The 17,234-nt window shown below is 49.3% G+C and overlaps 2 protein-coding genes across 2 annotated transcripts; one reads left to right on the top strand and one right to left on the bottom strand.

Moving 5' to 3' along the window:
- The first annotated feature begins 152 nt into the window (after positions 1-152).
- Positions 153-7,263, top strand: RNF135 (ring finger protein 135). The gene is made up of 6 exons (XM_075278426.1): positions 153-692; positions 1,862-1,957; positions 3,170-3,400; positions 3,930-4,092; positions 6,236-6,337; positions 6,644-7,263. Exons 1-6 carry the CDS (start codon positions 153-155, stop codon positions 7,180-7,182), a joined length of 1,671 nt encoding a protein of 556 aa, XP_075134527.1. The 3' UTR covers positions 7,183-7,263.
- Positions 7,264-10,026: 2,763 nt separating this feature from the next.
- Positions 10,027-16,715, bottom strand: LOC142209438 (glutathione S-transferase P 2-like). The gene is made up of 7 exons (XM_075278425.1): positions 16,679-16,715; positions 16,213-16,248; positions 15,540-15,646; positions 11,826-11,913; positions 10,835-10,938; positions 10,325-10,432; positions 10,027-10,247 (listed from the first exon to the last, which is right to left on the bottom strand). Coding segments are annotated over exons 1-7 (627 nt in total). The 5' UTR covers positions 16,680-16,715; the 3' UTR covers positions 10,027-10,064.
- Between the last annotated feature and the right edge of the window lie 519 nt (positions 16,716-17,234).

The raw sequence follows: 17,234 nt of genomic DNA, 5'->3' as shown, positions 1-17,234 counted from the left end.
GTTCTTACTTTGCAGAATTCTGTCCACACCTCCTTAAAACAAAAGGAAATAATAGTGAGAATCATGTGACCTCAGAAGTGCAGACTCAGGTCTTAACCAGCAGATGGCAGCAGAGGAAGCAGAGAAGATACTTTCAGTTTAGTTTCCTGGACATGGAGGAGAAGCAGCTGATTCTGAGGTTGCAGCCGGAGGATCTGAGCTGCACCGTCTGCTTTAACTTCTATGTGCACCCCAGCACCTTGCCATGCGGGCACACTTTCTGCAAGTGTTGCATAGAGAAGTACTGGACAGATCATGTCAAGGCCAAGTGTCCCCTGTGCCAGACGAATTTCAAAGAACGGCCTGAGCTCAACAAGAACACCATCCTTTCTGCTCTACTGGACACCCTGCAAGCCCAGGACAGCAGTACCAATGTACACTGCCCATCCTGCAATGGCTCAGAGGCCATGAGGCTTTGCTTGCCCTGTGGGGCTCCTCTCTGCAAAGACCACCTGATGCTGCACAAAGATCCAACAGGACGTCAGCGCCATCTACTGGTCAATCTCATCACTACACCATGGCCCTGCTTGCATCATGACAGAGGACTGGAGTATTTCTGTGAGTTACATGGCACCCCCTTGTGCCCAACCTGTGTCCCACAGCATGATGAATGCCGTCCTGTGCATCTGATGGAGCTATACAAGAGAAAGCGGGTAAGTGAGGTGGCCAAAAGAAGAGATCATTGACACGCTTGAGATGATAGATTATACTCAGATTCTGCATGAAAGGGGTTGACCGTTATTCCCATGAGGCCCGGGAAGGTGAAAAAAACCAAAACCCTCACTCACCTGTCCCTGATGTCATTCAAAAGCCAAAGATAAGGCCACACACGAGGCATCACAGGTGACGTCCGCGAGTGATGGCCTGTTTTTTTTTTTTTAATTTTACCTGCCCTGGCCTCCTGTCAAAAAAACCAAGATGTGTCGTCACTGCGGCGTATTGTACAGGACTTTTTTGCTGCGGCCCACCATGTGGGGCTTTAGAGTTAGAGAAGCTCTATGATTGGGAAAAGTCATTTTTAACTACACATATACTTTCATAGTCTTTAGAAAGGCTATTCCACATACCTTTTGTATGTAAATCCCCTCAGTAGTTTTTGAATGTGCCCGTTTTTTTATTCATATTCTAATTAGCCTTCAGCGAGCATCGGAAGTCTCAGCGAGCATTGTCTGCTGGGCCTAGGAGTCAGTGAACCAGACTACAAACTCGTTTTGGTATTCTTTCTGTTCTATTTTTTATTCTCATTTTATTTTCTGTATTGTATTGTGCTTTTACCTGTATTTGCTTGCCGATCCTCTGATGTATACTCTGTGTATGTTAGTGGCTAGTACCAGTATTTTATCTTATGAGCCCAGACACTCACGGGGTGTGAGTGGAAGGTAAGAAAGGTGATCGCAGGTGTGCCAAGAAGCATCTTGGTAAGGCGAGATCCTTCACAGTAATCTTCATCACACTGGGAACTACTTAAGCGGCAATTCCATTTCAAAGGAGGCATGGAGGACTTTTGGTCCCCTGTTCTCCACATCACTGGGGAATCTGCCAGGTGGGCCCCCAGCGATCTGACTCTTGTTCCCTAGCAATAGGGAATAAGTTCACTTAATGGGACAGCCCCTTGAAGTTAATGATTTAGAGCAGTGACTCTCAAGACGCATTATGTCCATTTATCCCCAGGTGTATGTGCCCATGGTGGAAGGACTAAGGGGACTCGCTACAAACAGATGATACAGACACCACTAGGAATAGACAGGTTACTAGGGCTCCTGCTCACCCCTAGGATATGGTTTTTAAGCGGATTCTGATCTTCAATTTGTATTTTCTAAAGGAGAATCTAGAGAAGACGATTAGTGACATGGAGCAGAAGATCACAAATAAGAAGCAAATGATCAGCAAACAGAAGGACGCCTATCGGGAGATCCAGGTAACCCATGACACATGCTGGGAGATGCAGCTGCAAAATAGTGAATACTACTGTAAAGTATAATACAGGACATAACTCAGGATCAGTACAGGATAAGTAATGTAATGTATGTACACAGTGACTGCACCAGCAGAATAGTGAGTGCAGCTCTGGAGTATAATACAGGATGTAACTCAGGATCAGTACAGGATAAGTAATGTAATGTATGTACACAGTGACTGCACCAGCAGAATAGTGAGCGCAGCTCTGGAGTATAATACAGGATAAGTAATGTAATGTATGTACACAGTGACTGCACCAGCAGAATAGTGAGCGCAGCTCTGGAGTATAATACAGGATGTAACTCAGGATCAGTACAGGATAAGTAATGTAATATATGTACACAGTGACTGCACCAGCAGAATAGTGAGCGCAGCTCTGGAGTATAATACAGGATGTAACTCAGGATCAGTACAGGATTAGTAATGTAATGTATGTACACAGTAACTGCACCAGCAGAATAGTGAGTGCAGCTCTGGAGTATAATACAGGATAAGTAATGTAATGTATGTACACAGTGACTGCACCAGCAGAATAGTGAGCGCAGCTCTGGAGTATAATACAGGATGTAACTCAGGATCAGTACAGGATAAGTAATGTAATGTATGTACACAGTGACTGCACCAGCAGAATAGTGAGCGCAGCTCTGGAGTATAATACAGGATGTAACTCAGGATCAGTACAGGATTAGTAATGTAATGTATGTACACAGTAACTGCACCAGCAGAATAGTGAGTGCAGCTCTGGAGTATAATACAGGATAAGTAATGTAATGTATGTACACTGACTGTACCAGCAGAATAGTGAGTGCAGCTCTGGAGTATAATACAGGATAAGTAATGTAATGTATGTACACTGACTGTACCAGCAGAATAGTGAGTGCAGCTCTGGAGTATAATACAGGATAAGTAATGTAATGTATGTACACAGTGACTGTACCAGCAGAATAGTGAGCGCAGCTCTGGAGTATAATACAGGATGTAACTCAGGATCAGTACAGGATAAGTAATGTAATGTATGTATACAATGAATGGCTATGGAGCTGTATCTAGCTAGGTCATGTGATGTGCAGTTGGGGGTGACTGGGCGCTTTGAGTGATCCTCCAGCATGATGTTCTCCATGTACACCTAACTATACAGGGTTTAATTTACTTGCTCAAATATTTCTTCTAGATTGTAATTTGTGACATTAAGGATAACCTCACCAGGGACTTCAGGGAGATGCGGGACTATCTGGAGAAGCAAGAGCGTGCTGCATTTTGGAGGATGAAGCAGGAGCAGGATGGCGCACAAAGAGAAACATCGCAGCTGGTGCAAAAGCTGATCTCTGAGCTGGATGACATAAAGAGGCAAAAAGAGAAAATGGAGGAACAGCTGGAGAATGACTGGATGTCCGTGCTAATGGTGAGGAAGATATATCTATAGCTTCTATAGGATGTGCCAAGCTGTAATCTTCATATTGGGGCGATGATCCACTTTCAGGGAGCACAGTGTGGGGCCCTGTATTATAATGTTGTATACTTGGCAGGGTTTACAGTATTTCTCAAAATCTGACCACATAACAGAGATGACATACCAACCATATGTTCTGTAAGATATGGAATGTCAATGGAGATGACCACATCAGATGGAGACGCGGTTTGCTTTTGCATGACCTAGGTGTGACCGGGAGATGAGCGCACCAGCCTGTAGTCATACACAGATCACACAGCCCAATGTAATGAGAGCTGCAGTTATTTGAGATAATGGATAGGAGATAGCGTAGATAACATCAGAACCACTGACATCCACATTTACCCACAATACTTTGATTTCATCACATGGTGCCCATCCCATCCATTACTATTAGCTGTTCTGTGAATAGTCTCATCATGCACAGTTACATGCTGTCATCCCGAGATGTCTCTGAAACGTTTCTTCTCATGGCTTCCAGGATGTTGGACCTAAGGAAACCTCCACATCATTGCCTGGGTCCCGCAGCCCATACACATTTGATGAGAATCGGTTAGTGGACACCACTGACGCCGTGACCCAAATGAAGCAAAGTCTCCTGTCTCATGCTCTGCTGGAAAAAGCCCATTGTCCTCCCAAACAAGGTGAGCGTCCCATACACCCAGGGCTGGGGACACATCTGATCCGTTTCACAATCTGAGCAAGCCCTGTACAGAGCAGTCAGAGGTGATGGAGAACCGCCAGTGGCATAAGTATCGCCATAGCAGCAGAGGCAGCTGCCATAGGGCCCGGGACATTAAGGGCCCGGTGACAGCCGCTACCGCTGCTATCATTATACTCGGGGGGGGGGGGGGGGGGGGTTGTGGAGGGGTCATTTTGGACCCCCGAGTATAATGATTGGCGGACCGGGAGAGGTAAGAAACGTAAAAAACATGTTACTTACCTCTCCATAATCCTGCCAGGCCTCCTTCCTGACGTCACATGAACCCGGCCTGTGTCCCAGGTCATTGACAGCAGCAGAGAAGACAGCGTAGGAGCCGGGGGACAGGTAAGTAACTGTAGTTTTTTATATTTTTATTTCCCCGGGTCTCCGATTATTATACTCTGGGGTCTGAAAAGACCCCAGAGTATAATAATTGTTTATGGGTGTCCACAGTGGAGCATAATATGGAACATGTATTGAGATAGTCAGGACCTATAAGTACCTGGGTGTGCTCCTCAATAATAAACTAGACTGGGCTGATCACCTGGAGGCGCTGCACAGAAAGGGCCACAGCAGACTCTACCTGCTCAGGAAGCTGAGGGCCTTCGGAGTCCAGGGGCCACTTCTTAGGGCCTTCTTCAACTCTGTGGTTGCCTCAGCCATCTTTTTCGGTGTGGCCTGCTGGGGGAGCAGTATATCAACCAGGGACAGAAATAGACTTGACAGGCTGATCAGGAGGGCCGGCTCTGTCCTGGGGAGCCCCTTGGACCTAGTACAGATGGTGAGTGACAGAAGGACACTGTCCGTGGTGACCTCCATGCGGGAGAACAAATCCCACCCCATGTATGGGACTCTGATGGGACTTGGCAGCACTGTAAGTGACCGTCTGCTTCACCCCAAGTGTGAGAAGGAGCTATCGCAAGTCCTTCCTTCCAACCGCGACCAGGCTGTATAATCTACATCAGTCCAAGCGAAGATCACTCCACACAGAGAACTAATGATTATGACGATGACCATGAGGTCTTCCTCTTTCTCATCCGTTTTTCCTTAGCTGCTATGGACTCCTAGTGTATCTTCTCCTCTCAGCATATGTGTGTCTACGTCTGTAATATATTACTCTGTATTATCCTGTACCTGTATTACTATGCTGCTGTAACATGCTGAAATTTCCCCACTGTGGGACTATTAAAGGATTATCTTATCTTATCTCTTAATATTGTGTGCAGGGGCCACTATGGGGGATAATACTGTGTGCAGGGGCCACTAAGGGACATAATACTGTGTGCAGGGGCCACTATGGGGGATAATACTGTGTGCAGGGGCCACTATGGGACATAATACTGTGTGCAGGGGCCACTATGGGGGATAATACTGTGTGCAGGGGCCACTATGGGACATAATACTGTGTGCAGGGGCCACTATGGGGGATAATACTGTGTGCAGGTGCCACTATGAGGCATAATACTGTGTGCAGGGGCCACTATGGGACATAATACTGTGTGCAGGGGCCACTATGAGGCATAATACTGTGTGCAGGGGCCACTATGGGACATAATACTGTGTGCAGGGGCCACTATGGGGGATAATACTGTGTGCAGGGGCCACTATGGGACATAATACTGTGTGCAGGGGCCACTATGGGGGATAATACTGTGTGCAGGGGCCACTATGGGGCATAATAGAATACGCAGAAATGCGTAGAAGGTGGTCGGTCGAGGTCTACGGTGTCGGTTGGGGGGGGCCATGTCAAAAGTTCACCACGGGGCCCCGCCATATCTAGTTACGCCACTGAGAACCACATACATCCAGCCCATGTAGATGATGGTCCCAGCTGCCCACAGACTTAAAATATGACCCATGGTCCTCGCAACCTACAGATCGTCAAAAGTCTCATGAGGTGTTACGTGACAGTGAGCGACTCTTGGTACTTGGCAATTGTTTGGATACTGTCCATTGTCTTATGTAGTTCAGACCTCACATATTATCCAGATGACTAGCTGTTCTGCATTGTCGCGCCTCTGTGGACTGAAGTGTTATCACAGGGTATAAGTTGTGATCCATACATGATATCCATCTTATTGCAGTGCTGGAGGACTCCTTGGTGTTATCTCCTACATCCCTGCAGCCTTGTGAGCAGGAAGCCGGCACTAGTGTTCAAGGAAGAGCCCTCAATCGTCTCCTTCAGTGTGAGTATGCCATCCTCCTCCCTGGGTGGCCCTTGCAATAGAGCTACCATGACAGTGAGACTCCCCCCACCTTGTAGCCATTCTCTAACCAGATACAGGTGTGCGGACCACAGATCAGCATCTCATTGGCGTCACCTCCATGAATCTTCCTCATCTGTCCATTTGATATATTTTATATTAAAATGTTTTCTAAATAAGGTGACAAAAAATATGGCCGCCTTAAGAGTTATCACGCTACCTGTCACCCAGCTTTCCCGCTCCAGCCAGTAATAAATCCACATTTAATCATCTGCTTCTTTATTCCAGGGGCCACTGACGTCTCCTTTGACCCGGATACCGTTAGCTGTCGCCTCTCCCTTTCCCCGGACCTGAAGACGGTCACTGTGGCTGATAAGAATTGTTCTTATGCAAGAAATGAGCGCAGGTTTACCAGTTGCCAAGCTCTTTGCTCTGAAGGTTTCTCCACCGGATGCATCTACTGGGAAGTGAGTACTACTGAGATTGATGGATGGGGCATTGGGGTGGCAGCGGCAGAAATCACCAAAAGTCAACAGCTTGGAGACAGCGACTTGTCCTGGTGCATAAAATGGAACAAGAATCGTCTCAGCGCCTGGCACAACAACGAGGAGATCCGGATCGACCTGCTGCAGCCCTCCATAGTTGGTGTGCTCCTGAACTGTACAGAAAAGCTTGTCTCCTTCTATTCGGTCGCCCCAGGCATGGAGCAGCTCATCCACACCTTCAGACTCCATTTCCAAACTCAGGTGTTTCCCGCTGTTTGGTTGTATGGCCTGAAGAAAGGGAAGTCACTGACAATACGAGACTTGGAGAAAAAGGCTGCATGAGCTCCACACCAGAGATCCTCAGCATCCCCTCTGGAACGTGTTCCTATCCTCCAAAACATCCCAGATAAGGAACTGATGGAAACACCTTCAAGCAAGTTGGTGGTTCGTGAGGTCGGTATCTCCAGCCTGACATAATAATGGAAGGAAGATCACAACGGCACACACGGTTTATATAATACAATTCAACCTATAGCTCGAAGCATATCATATTCATGGCATTGCATCACATGTATACAGCCATCTGCTAAGGAACAGAGACACTAGTGCAGATCTAAGGCAATGCTGAAGTGGTATAGAGGCTGCACGCTGGTTATATAACCCGTACGTGTGTCTTATACTATAAATGTGATATAAGGCTTCAACATGCTCATTGAATGTGCAAATTAAACTGGATTCCTAATTGCAGTTGACCAGTCTGTGCCGCCATCTTCTTATCATTGTGACCAAAGACTTCAAATATACAAGATAATACACAGGAAAAAGGGCTGACCTGTCAGAAGACGCAAGATTATCCTGAGCCTGAGAAATCTCCTTTTCAATCCTAATAATATTATTTAATTTAGCTATATACTCAGACATAGTGGGAATGGTGGCCACAACCAGTGCTGTGCGATCAGGTTCCGAGCTTGGTAAGATATTCTCAGGATAGTCAACAGGACACCCGTATCCATATTATTGTCCCCAAACAGACCCAACTGGCAACCCCTCAGCTCTGCCACTATCGAGATACCAGATGCCCTGTGTATCAAGGAAAGGAGACCCGCACGGGCAGTCCCACATATGGACTGGTGAGAACCAACACTCCACACCTAGGATAGTTGTCATGGTCCCTGACCCCCGCTCTGTGCAGTCATACTGGGTTCATCTATGCATCCTTCATGAATACAGTGCTTATGCATATGTTGTCAGTATATTGCACTGACGTGTGTATACGAGTAATGTCGGGGGTGCAAATGTTTCTTCCTGTCATCAAAACCAGTTTATAACTAGTTGTCTTTAACCAACCCTGTCAGACGTAAAGAAGATGTGCCCATCCCACCAAAAGAGATTCTCCAAACTCCATGGAAGCAAAAGGATGAGTCTAGATTATCAGGTTTATTCTGTTTCCGTTAGCCATGTTTGATTTGTCTTTCCTCTTATATATATTAGTCAATCCAAAACAAAAAATGGCAATTAAAAAAACTAATCTTTATTGATATTACTATTAAAATAGTTCCCCTGGGTACAAAAATTATTAAAAACAACAATGTCTTTTCTGCACCGTTTATTCCTAACCACCAGAGAGTATCCGATATGCGTATAGTCAATCTCTTCACACACTCCCTTTCTCTTAGGTGTCTTTCAGGAAAAGCTGAAATTTTTTTTCCCATATATTAATGGCGATGATAACCACCGTTCTCCGTGCCCTGATGGTAGGCACAGATACTTTTTACCATGGCTGTCGTACCGATGCCATATAGAATAAGCCTCATCGTACCAGTGCCATATAGAACCTTCTAGTGGTTGGGTCTTCGTGTTTGCGTCCAGTCTCTGACCATGCTGCCAGCAAGACACCACTGACTCTAGATCTCACGTTTCCACTTTCGGAGGCTCGGAGCGGACGTGTGACGTACGTGTCACGGTTTAGTGACAGATCTCCGCTCACTGCTCAGGATACAAATATCAGGAGATTGAAAGCGTGAGAATATAATTCTGCTCTATAAATCTGTAGGACGGGATTATGGGATACATAAAAAAGCAGTCACTGCCATGACAGGGCTTAGAGCAGCATTACCAATGTCAGCCTGAGGGCGGCGCCGCTACTATAGGGGCTGAAACCTAAAGTCACTAAAACAGCAACAGAGACTGTATACAAGGGGTCAGGGGCACCCACACAGTCATAGTCAACTGGTAGGCCGTACTGTAACCACCACTAGGGGGAGCTACTATGACCTCAGAGCAGGGGCGGCTCCAAATTTGCGCGAGTCTTTACGACAGTAAGGTGTTCCTCTAAAAGCCGCAAATATGGGGCAGTCATTGGTGCGGTCGCTGACTTACTGTAGATCTGCCAGGATAGTCAGATTTTGCATGCTAACACGGCCAGTGCTGAGACTTCTAGTCTGACTGCTGTAGTATCAGAATTAGCCACTAGATGGAGGAGTTTTCCTGTGCACGACTTACAGGGGTATCTGAGAAGGAAGGAAAGTACCAGGAACGGGACAGGAAATGTGAAGGAATGGGGAACTAAACACAAGAGTCCTGTTAAATTCCCCCCACGCCCAACACACAGACTCTCCGCTAGCAATGAGGTCCCAGTAAGTCCCAGGGCGGCATTTTTGCTGACCTAAGCCAGTCCAGGACATGCTGTCCTGGACTGGCTTAGCGTCACCGTCTTGGCAGCCCGGCACGGGAAGCGAGCGGTGGATTGGGGAGGCCCTGTGGATGCAGCGCTGCTCCACCGGCCTCCCCTGACGCTCAGGCAGAGAGCAGGTCCTCTCCGTGCCTGCTCTCGCCGTCCCGTCTGCTCCGCCCCCTTCACTCTGCCCCGCCCCCACCTCCCAGGGGGGGGAGGCGGCTTTCTGTCGTCCGCCTCAGGCGGCATAAAAGCTAGGTTCACTCCTGCCAGGACCACATCATACCAGGCACACAATATGGGCACAGCAGATTGGGGGCTCATTTTGGCCGTATGAGGTCTTACATAGACAAAAAGGGCATTTTGTACGTTCTCAGGAGGACTTTGCATCTCTACCTTCTCCACCGGTCATCTTGGCCTAGGACATTGGAGATGGACGTCGGATTTTACGGTCACATCTAACAAGTACAAATGAGTGAACTAGACTAAATATACTTAAAAAAAAGGTTTATTGTCAAGAACTGAGGACTTGATGACATCACACGTTCACTTATTTTTTGGGGATGATAGGACGCCTTGTCCGACCTTCAGATTTCAGGTAGGCGCTGAGGGTTGGTCTCTTCAGAAGTCGTTCTACATAGGCGGTCAGCAGAGGGAAGGCGGACAGGCAGGTCGAGGACAGGTCGAGGTTGCATTGTAGAGTGTCCAGGAGGTTGTAGTCGGCGTAGGAGATCTGTGACAAGAAGGTAAGAGGTGAATGTGCTCTACTACAGGAATACACATGTCTACTGACCTTACGTCTGTCCTTACCTTATCTCCCACCAGGAACTTAGTTCCATTGGAGTTCTTGGAGAGGATCTTTTCGAAGTACCCGAGCTGGACGGCCAGTTCTCCCAGATATTTTTCCTGATTTGGATCCTGGGAAACATGAAAAGTGTTTGTAGACCACGACCTACAGTGCATGGTGGTCATATAGTGGGACCATACTGGTGGCCATTACTGAGTCCATCAGGTTCTATATTATAGGCACATCGTGTACCGCCATATGGTACCTATGGATGATACCTTACTATCCATTCAGATGGCCTACTATATAGTATAAGGATGCACCCTGTGATGTTGGCATGGCTATAGAGGAGAAGGTCTCTGTAGTAGGACACTTTTAGCTGACCACTTCTCCATAGGCCTTGGTTTAAAATTGGAGACCTGAGGGGTACAAGACGAACCCACCGTAGGCTATGGGCAATGTACTAGGGATCATATAGTACGGCCCCATACTACAGTCTGGGCGCGGTACACAGGATAGTTTGTCATACTTACAGTTTCCACAAAGAGAAACTTGTAGTACTTCATCCTCAGGTCCTCCACACCATCATTGATCATGTCAATGGTTGCCACTTCCCTTTCATTGCTGCCGCTGATACCTGTAGGACACAATACACACAGTGCACATGGTGAACATTTCTAACAGGTTCATTGAGGAGAGTCGGGGGGGTGCAGGATTTTTGGAGGTCGGAGGGACATCGGGTGGCATGGATCCCAGCAGGTTAATATTACTGGTCGCCATGCTATCCCAGAACTGCTGATCTGTGGGGAAACTGACTGTCGGACTCCCCAAGATGTGATATTGATGGTCCACATTATTGAGGGTCCTTTAATATGTCCCAAACAGATTAATGTCCCCCTCAATGTTCAACACAAGGTTTAATGGCCCCCTTCATTGTCCCCCACACAGAGGTGAGTATTAGTTCTGTACTCTCCTCGCTACTCTCCGATCCCGCTCTGTCTTTGTTCCAGCTGTGATAGGTCATGTGTGACCGAAGCAGGAAGCAGCGTGAAAAGCAGGGGAGCAGACGGATACCTACCTCCCTGCAACGTGTAGGCCGCAAGCCTGAGGCAGAAAGTGGTAGGGCCAGGGTGAGAACCGGATCAGTTGTACCCAGTGTATATTACTATATGAATGGTCTGTTGAATCTTACGTGTGAATATTATCAGGCTGTATTCACGCTGTTCCAAAATTTTGCAGCTACTAAATGCCATCAAAATGAGCAGAAGCCGCCAGGCCCAGGATGTATTGCAGCATAATAAATGGCGCCCTGTCTGAATAAGGCCTTACACTTCTCCTTTTAGGATTCTCTGTCTTTAGAGTTTCCTAGATAAAAGCACTGCCATGTTATTTGGTCGACTGAGGGCTCATCCACTAGGGGGCGCTGCTCACCGGTCATTTGGGATAGTCCTATTCTTTGCATGAGACTTACTAACACCACAGTGCGAAGGTTTGGATAGGGTTAATATTGGAACGAAGCCTCACCATATTTACGCCCCAGGTATCGCAGGATGGTGTTACTCTGATACAGCTCAAAGTCTCCATCTTGAATACGAGGAATTTGACCAAACACCTGAGAAAAATCCACAGAAAAACAATGAATGTGGTCTGACAGGAGCCGGAAGGGTTAACAACACTGACATCCTAGCGGGGTCTAGGTGCAAAAGTTATACCCGAGCCCAACATGAACAGGGGAAGTGCTGTAGATATCACATGCCCCAGTCCAGACCACCGTGATCTTTGCCATGCCCTTCCCACTTTTCAATAACACATCAAGTGGTAAATAGTGGCGCATTTTTGGTGCAGTTCCCCACCACTGTGCACCAAAAAATGGTTGTGTCTTTTTTAGGTTCGTATTTTGGGGGCAGGTGTCCTAGAGGTCGCTGCACACCCCACACGTTGTCCCCTGCGTACACTGCACACCCCACACGTTGTCCCCTGCGTACACTGCACACCCCACACGTTGTCCCCTGCGTACACTGCACACCCCACACGTTGTCCCCTGCTTACACTGCACACCCCACACGTTGTCCCCTGCTTACACTGCACACCCCACACGTTGTCCCCTGCTTACACTGCACACCCCACACGTTGTCCCCTGCATACACTGCACACACCACACGTTGTTCCCTGCTTACACTGCACACCCCACACATTGTCCACTGCATATACTGCACACCCCACACGTTGTCCCCTGCATACACTGCACACACCACACGTTGTTCCCTGCTTACACTGCACACCCCACACGTTGTCCCCTGCATACACTGCACACCCCACACGTTGTCCCCTGCTTACACTGCACACCCCACACGTTGTCCCCTGCATACACTGCACACCCCACACGTTGTCCCCTGCATACACTGCACACACCACACGTTGTTCCCTGCGTACACTGCACACCCCACACGTTGTCCCCTGCGTACACTGCACACACCACACGTTGTTCCCTGCATACACTGCACACACCACACGTTGTTCCCTGCATACACTGCACACCCCACACGTTGTCCCCTGCTTACACTGCACACCCCACACGTTGTCCCCTGCATACGCTGCACACCCCAAACGTTGTCCCCTGCACACCCCACACGTTGTCCCCTGCATAGGCTGCACACCCCACACATTGTCCCCTGCATACACTGCACACCCCACACGTTGTCCCCTGCATATACTGCACACCCCACACATTGTCCCCTGCATACACTGCACACACCACACGTTGTTCCCTGCATACACTGCACACCCCACACGTTGTCCCCTGCATACGCTGCACACCCCAAACGTTGTCCCCTGCACACCCCACACGTTGTCCCCTGCATAGGCTGCACACCCCACACGCTGTCCCCTGCATACGCTGCACACCCCACATATTGTCCCCTGCATACGCTGCACACCCCACACGTTGTCCCCTGCATACACTGCACATCCCACACGTTGTCCCCTGCATACACTGCACACCCCACACGTTGTCCCCTGCATACGCTGCACACCCCACACGTTGTCCACTGCATACACTGCACACCCCACACGTTGTCCCCTGCATACAATGCACACCCCACACGTTGTCCCCTGCATACACTGCACACACCACACGTTGTTCCCTGCATACACTGCACACCCCACACGTTGTCCCCTGCGTACACTGCACACACCACACGTTGTTCCCTGCATACACTGCACACACCACACGTTGTTCTCTGCATACACTGCACACCCCACACGTTGTCCCCTGCTTACACTGCACACCCCACACGTTGTCCCCTGCATACCCCAAACGTTGTCCCCTGCACACCCCACACGTTGTCCCCTGCATAGGCTGCACACCCCACACATTGTCCCCTGCATACACTGCACACCCCACACGTTGTCCCCTGCATATACTGCACACCCCACACGTTGTCCCCTGCATACACTGCACACACCACACGTTGCTCCCTGCATACACTGCACACCCCACACGTTGTCCCCTGCATACGCTGCACACCCCAAACGTTGTCCCCTGCACACCCCACACGTTGTCCCCTGCATACGCTGCACACCCCACATATTGTCCCCTGCATACGCTGCACACCCCACACGTTGTCCCCTGCATACGCTGCACACCCCACATATTGTCCCCTGCATACGCTGCACACCCCACACTTGTCCCCTGCATACGCTGCACACCCCACATATTGTCCCCTGCATACGCTGCACACCCCACACGCTGTCCCCTGCATACGCTGCACACCCCACATATTGTCCCCTGCATACGCTGCACACCCCACACTTGTCCCCTGCATACACTGCACATCCCACACGTTGTCCCCTGCATACACTGCACACCCCACACGTTGTCCCCTGCATACGCTGCACACCCCACACGTTGTCCCCTGCATACACTGCACACCCCACACGTTGTCCCCTGCATACACTGCACACCCCACACATTGTCCCCTGCATACGCTGCACACCCCACACGTTGTCCCCTGCATACACTGCACACCCCACACGTTGTCCCCTGCATATACTGCACACCCCACACGTTGTCCCCTGCATACACTGCACACCCCACACGTTGTCCCCTGCTCACACTGCACACCCCACACGCTGTCCCCTGCATACACTGCACACCCCACACGTTATCCCCTGCTTACACTGCACACCCCACACGTTGTCCCCTGCATACACTGCACACCCCACACGTTGTTCCCTGCATACACTGCACACCCCACACGTTGTCCCCTGCATACGCTGCACACCCCAAACGTTGTCCCCTGCACACCCCACACGTTGTCCCCTGCATAGGCTGCACACCCCACACGCTGTCCCCTGCATACGCTGCACACCCCACACATTGTCCCCTGCATACGCTGCACACCCCACACGTTGTCCCCTGCATACACTGCACATCCCACACGTTGTCCCCTGCATACACTGCACACCCCACACGTTGTCCCCTGCATACGCTGCACACCCCACACGTTGTCCCCTGCATACACTGCACACCCCACACGTTGTCCCCTGCATATACTGCACACCCCACACGTTGTCCCCTGCATACGCTGCACACCCCACACGTTGTCCCCTGCATACACTGCACACCCCACACGTTGTCCCCTGCATACACTGCACACCCCACACGTTGTCCCCTGCATACACTGCACACCCCACACGTTGTCCCCTGCATATACTGCACACCCCACACGTTGTCCCCTGCATATACTGCACACCCCACACGTTGTCCCCTGCATACACTGCACACCCCACACATTGTCCCCTGCATACGCTGCACACCCCACACGTTGTCCCCTGCATACACTGCACACCCCACACGTTGTCCCCTGCTCACACTGCACACCCCACACGTCCCCTGCATACACTGCACACCCCACACGTTGTCCCCTGCATACACTGCACACCCCACACGTTGTCCCCTGCATATACTGCACACCCCACACGTTGTCCCCTGCATACACTGCACACCCCACACGTTGTCCCCTGCTCACACTGCACACCCCACACGTTGTCCCCTGCATACACTGCACACCCCACACGTTATCCCCTGCTTACACTGCACACCCCACACGTTGTCCCCTGCATACACTGCACACCCCACACGTTGTCCCCTGCATACACTGCACACCCCACACATTGTCCCCTGTATACACTGCACACCCTATGTCTCACACGTCTACACCTCAGGGGTTTTCTTACCGCATTTTTCTTTAGGTCCCCCGTGGCCCAGTCCTGCATCTGCACCTCCTCGTCGGTCCATGTGGCCCCTTGATCCGCGAGCAGCAGACGGATCGCCTCTGCTCTGCCTGCAAAATGTAAGAGGTGAGGCCAGAAGTGAGAGAAATTCAAGTATTCAGCTTCGTATGCCCAATGCATCTGTATACAGGCCCTAATAGAAGGGGGGCCCTGCCAGGATAAGACTAATAAGCCATGATGTGACAGAGTCGCTGTATACAAGGGTTGTGTTGTGGTCATTGTGGTCAGTTTAGCAAACATTCTGGTAACCACCATTGGTTGGGGAGGTTTTAGCAATACATCTTTTCTCTGTCTCTGCCACGAGACGGATTCCTATGCCCCATCATTGATGGATCTGATATTACCGCCCTATCACATGTAACAAATACACAATAACTTACACGTAAATCCAATTGTAATAACATACAAGAAGCAGATACTGTATCTACTGCTCTGCTTGTCTTAGTGTCAGTATTCACTGCAACTGTGGCATTCTATTCAAAGTGCAAAATTGCCTATAAAAATGTCTTACACTGTTATTCCTGACAATATAATATACCTAGGAAGAAAAAGAGCTATAACTGTGTGTATAGACACTGCCATATCCACCCCAGGTATCAGCTGCATTCATATTTACCTCTTATGGGGAAGTAAGTCACTGTATATCCAGGCACTGCAAGAGAGAGGAAAGGGTTAAACGTGTAATATATGGCATACCGCCATATAGGAACAATTACTAAATAGTCCAATCAGATCCTCCTGGTAGTGATTGGAGTATGTGATATATACGGTGCCATCACTAGTGAGCAGGGTATAGTGGCGGCACATATACACCCTCTATAAGGAGACACAATAGACAGGTATAGTGGCGGCACATATACACCCTCTATAAGGAGACACAATAGACAGGTATAGTGGCGGCACATATACACCCTCTATAAGGAGACACAATAGACAGGTATAGTGACGGCACATATATAACCTCTATAAGGAGACACAATAAACAGGTATAATGGCGGCACATATACACCCTCTATAAGGAGACACAATAGACAGGTATAGTGTCGGCACATATACACCCTCTATAAGGAGACTGTAGTTACTTGTGTTGGTAGGAGACCTCAGCCGTATCTGTGCAGTGTAGCCTGCACCTCCCTATACTCTGCATATATATAGTCTGTGCTGAGTCATTCTGACACAGAGTACAAAGGCTGCACAGATTACTGGCTACCCTGTAATTCAACGTCCAGCCTATTAACTATTTCACAACCAGCATTGTTTCCTGCATGTGGTTAGACACAAAGTGCATGAAGTGTGGGCAGGGTCGGACTAGCCCATCGGAGAAATGGTGAAAACCTCCGGTGGGCCCCGATCCTTGACTATCAGTCCTCATTTTCCCAATGCAGATGCATTGGCCAGGGGCCCGATCGGGATGTCAGGGACTTGATGGGGCCCCTGTCCAATGCATTTGCATTGGGAAAATGAGGACTGATAGTGGTAACAGGGGCCGAATTGGTGAGCTCGAGGGCCCCAGGCTGCCGGCAGTGCTGTAATTATTAAAGATGGCTGGCTGCCGGCAGTTTCCCAGGGCCCTGACACACAGAGGCCTCCTGCCAGTGGTATACTTTCCCTATTAATATAGGGACAGTATACATCAGG

This window comes from Leptodactylus fuscus, chromosome 6 (genome assembly GCF_031893055.1).
Source record: "Leptodactylus fuscus isolate aLepFus1 chromosome 6, aLepFus1.hap2, whole genome shotgun sequence".
Taxonomy (NCBI): domain Eukaryota; kingdom Metazoa; phylum Chordata; class Amphibia; order Anura; family Leptodactylidae; genus Leptodactylus; species Leptodactylus fuscus.
Note: the sequence above shows the minus strand (reverse complement) of the source record. Positions and strands in the feature narration are given on the sequence as shown.

Bases quoted from the DNA above. Each gene is read 5' to 3' on its own strand.
- RNF135 (XM_075278426.1), top strand. From the start codon at position 153: ATGGAGGAGAAGCAGCTGATTCTGAGGTTGCAGCCGGAGGATCTGAGC. The intron at 1,958-3,169 runs GTAACCCATGAC...TATTTCTTCTAG, and splicing joins ACGCCTATCGGGAGATCCAG to ATTGTAATTTGTGACATTAA. The intron at 4,093-6,235 runs GTGAGCGTCCCA...ATCTTATTGCAG, and splicing joins CCATTGTCCTCCCAAACAAG to TGCTGGAGGACTCCTTGGTG.
- LOC142209438 (XM_075278425.1), bottom strand. The intron at 15,647-16,212 runs GTAAATATGAAT...TACATTTTGCAG, and splicing joins GACTTACTTCCCCATAAGAG to GCAGAGCAGAGGCGATCCGT. The intron at 10,248-10,324 runs GTAAGGACAGAC...TTCTTGTCACAG, and splicing joins AGTTCCTGGTGGGAGATAAG to ATCTCCTACGCCGACTACAA.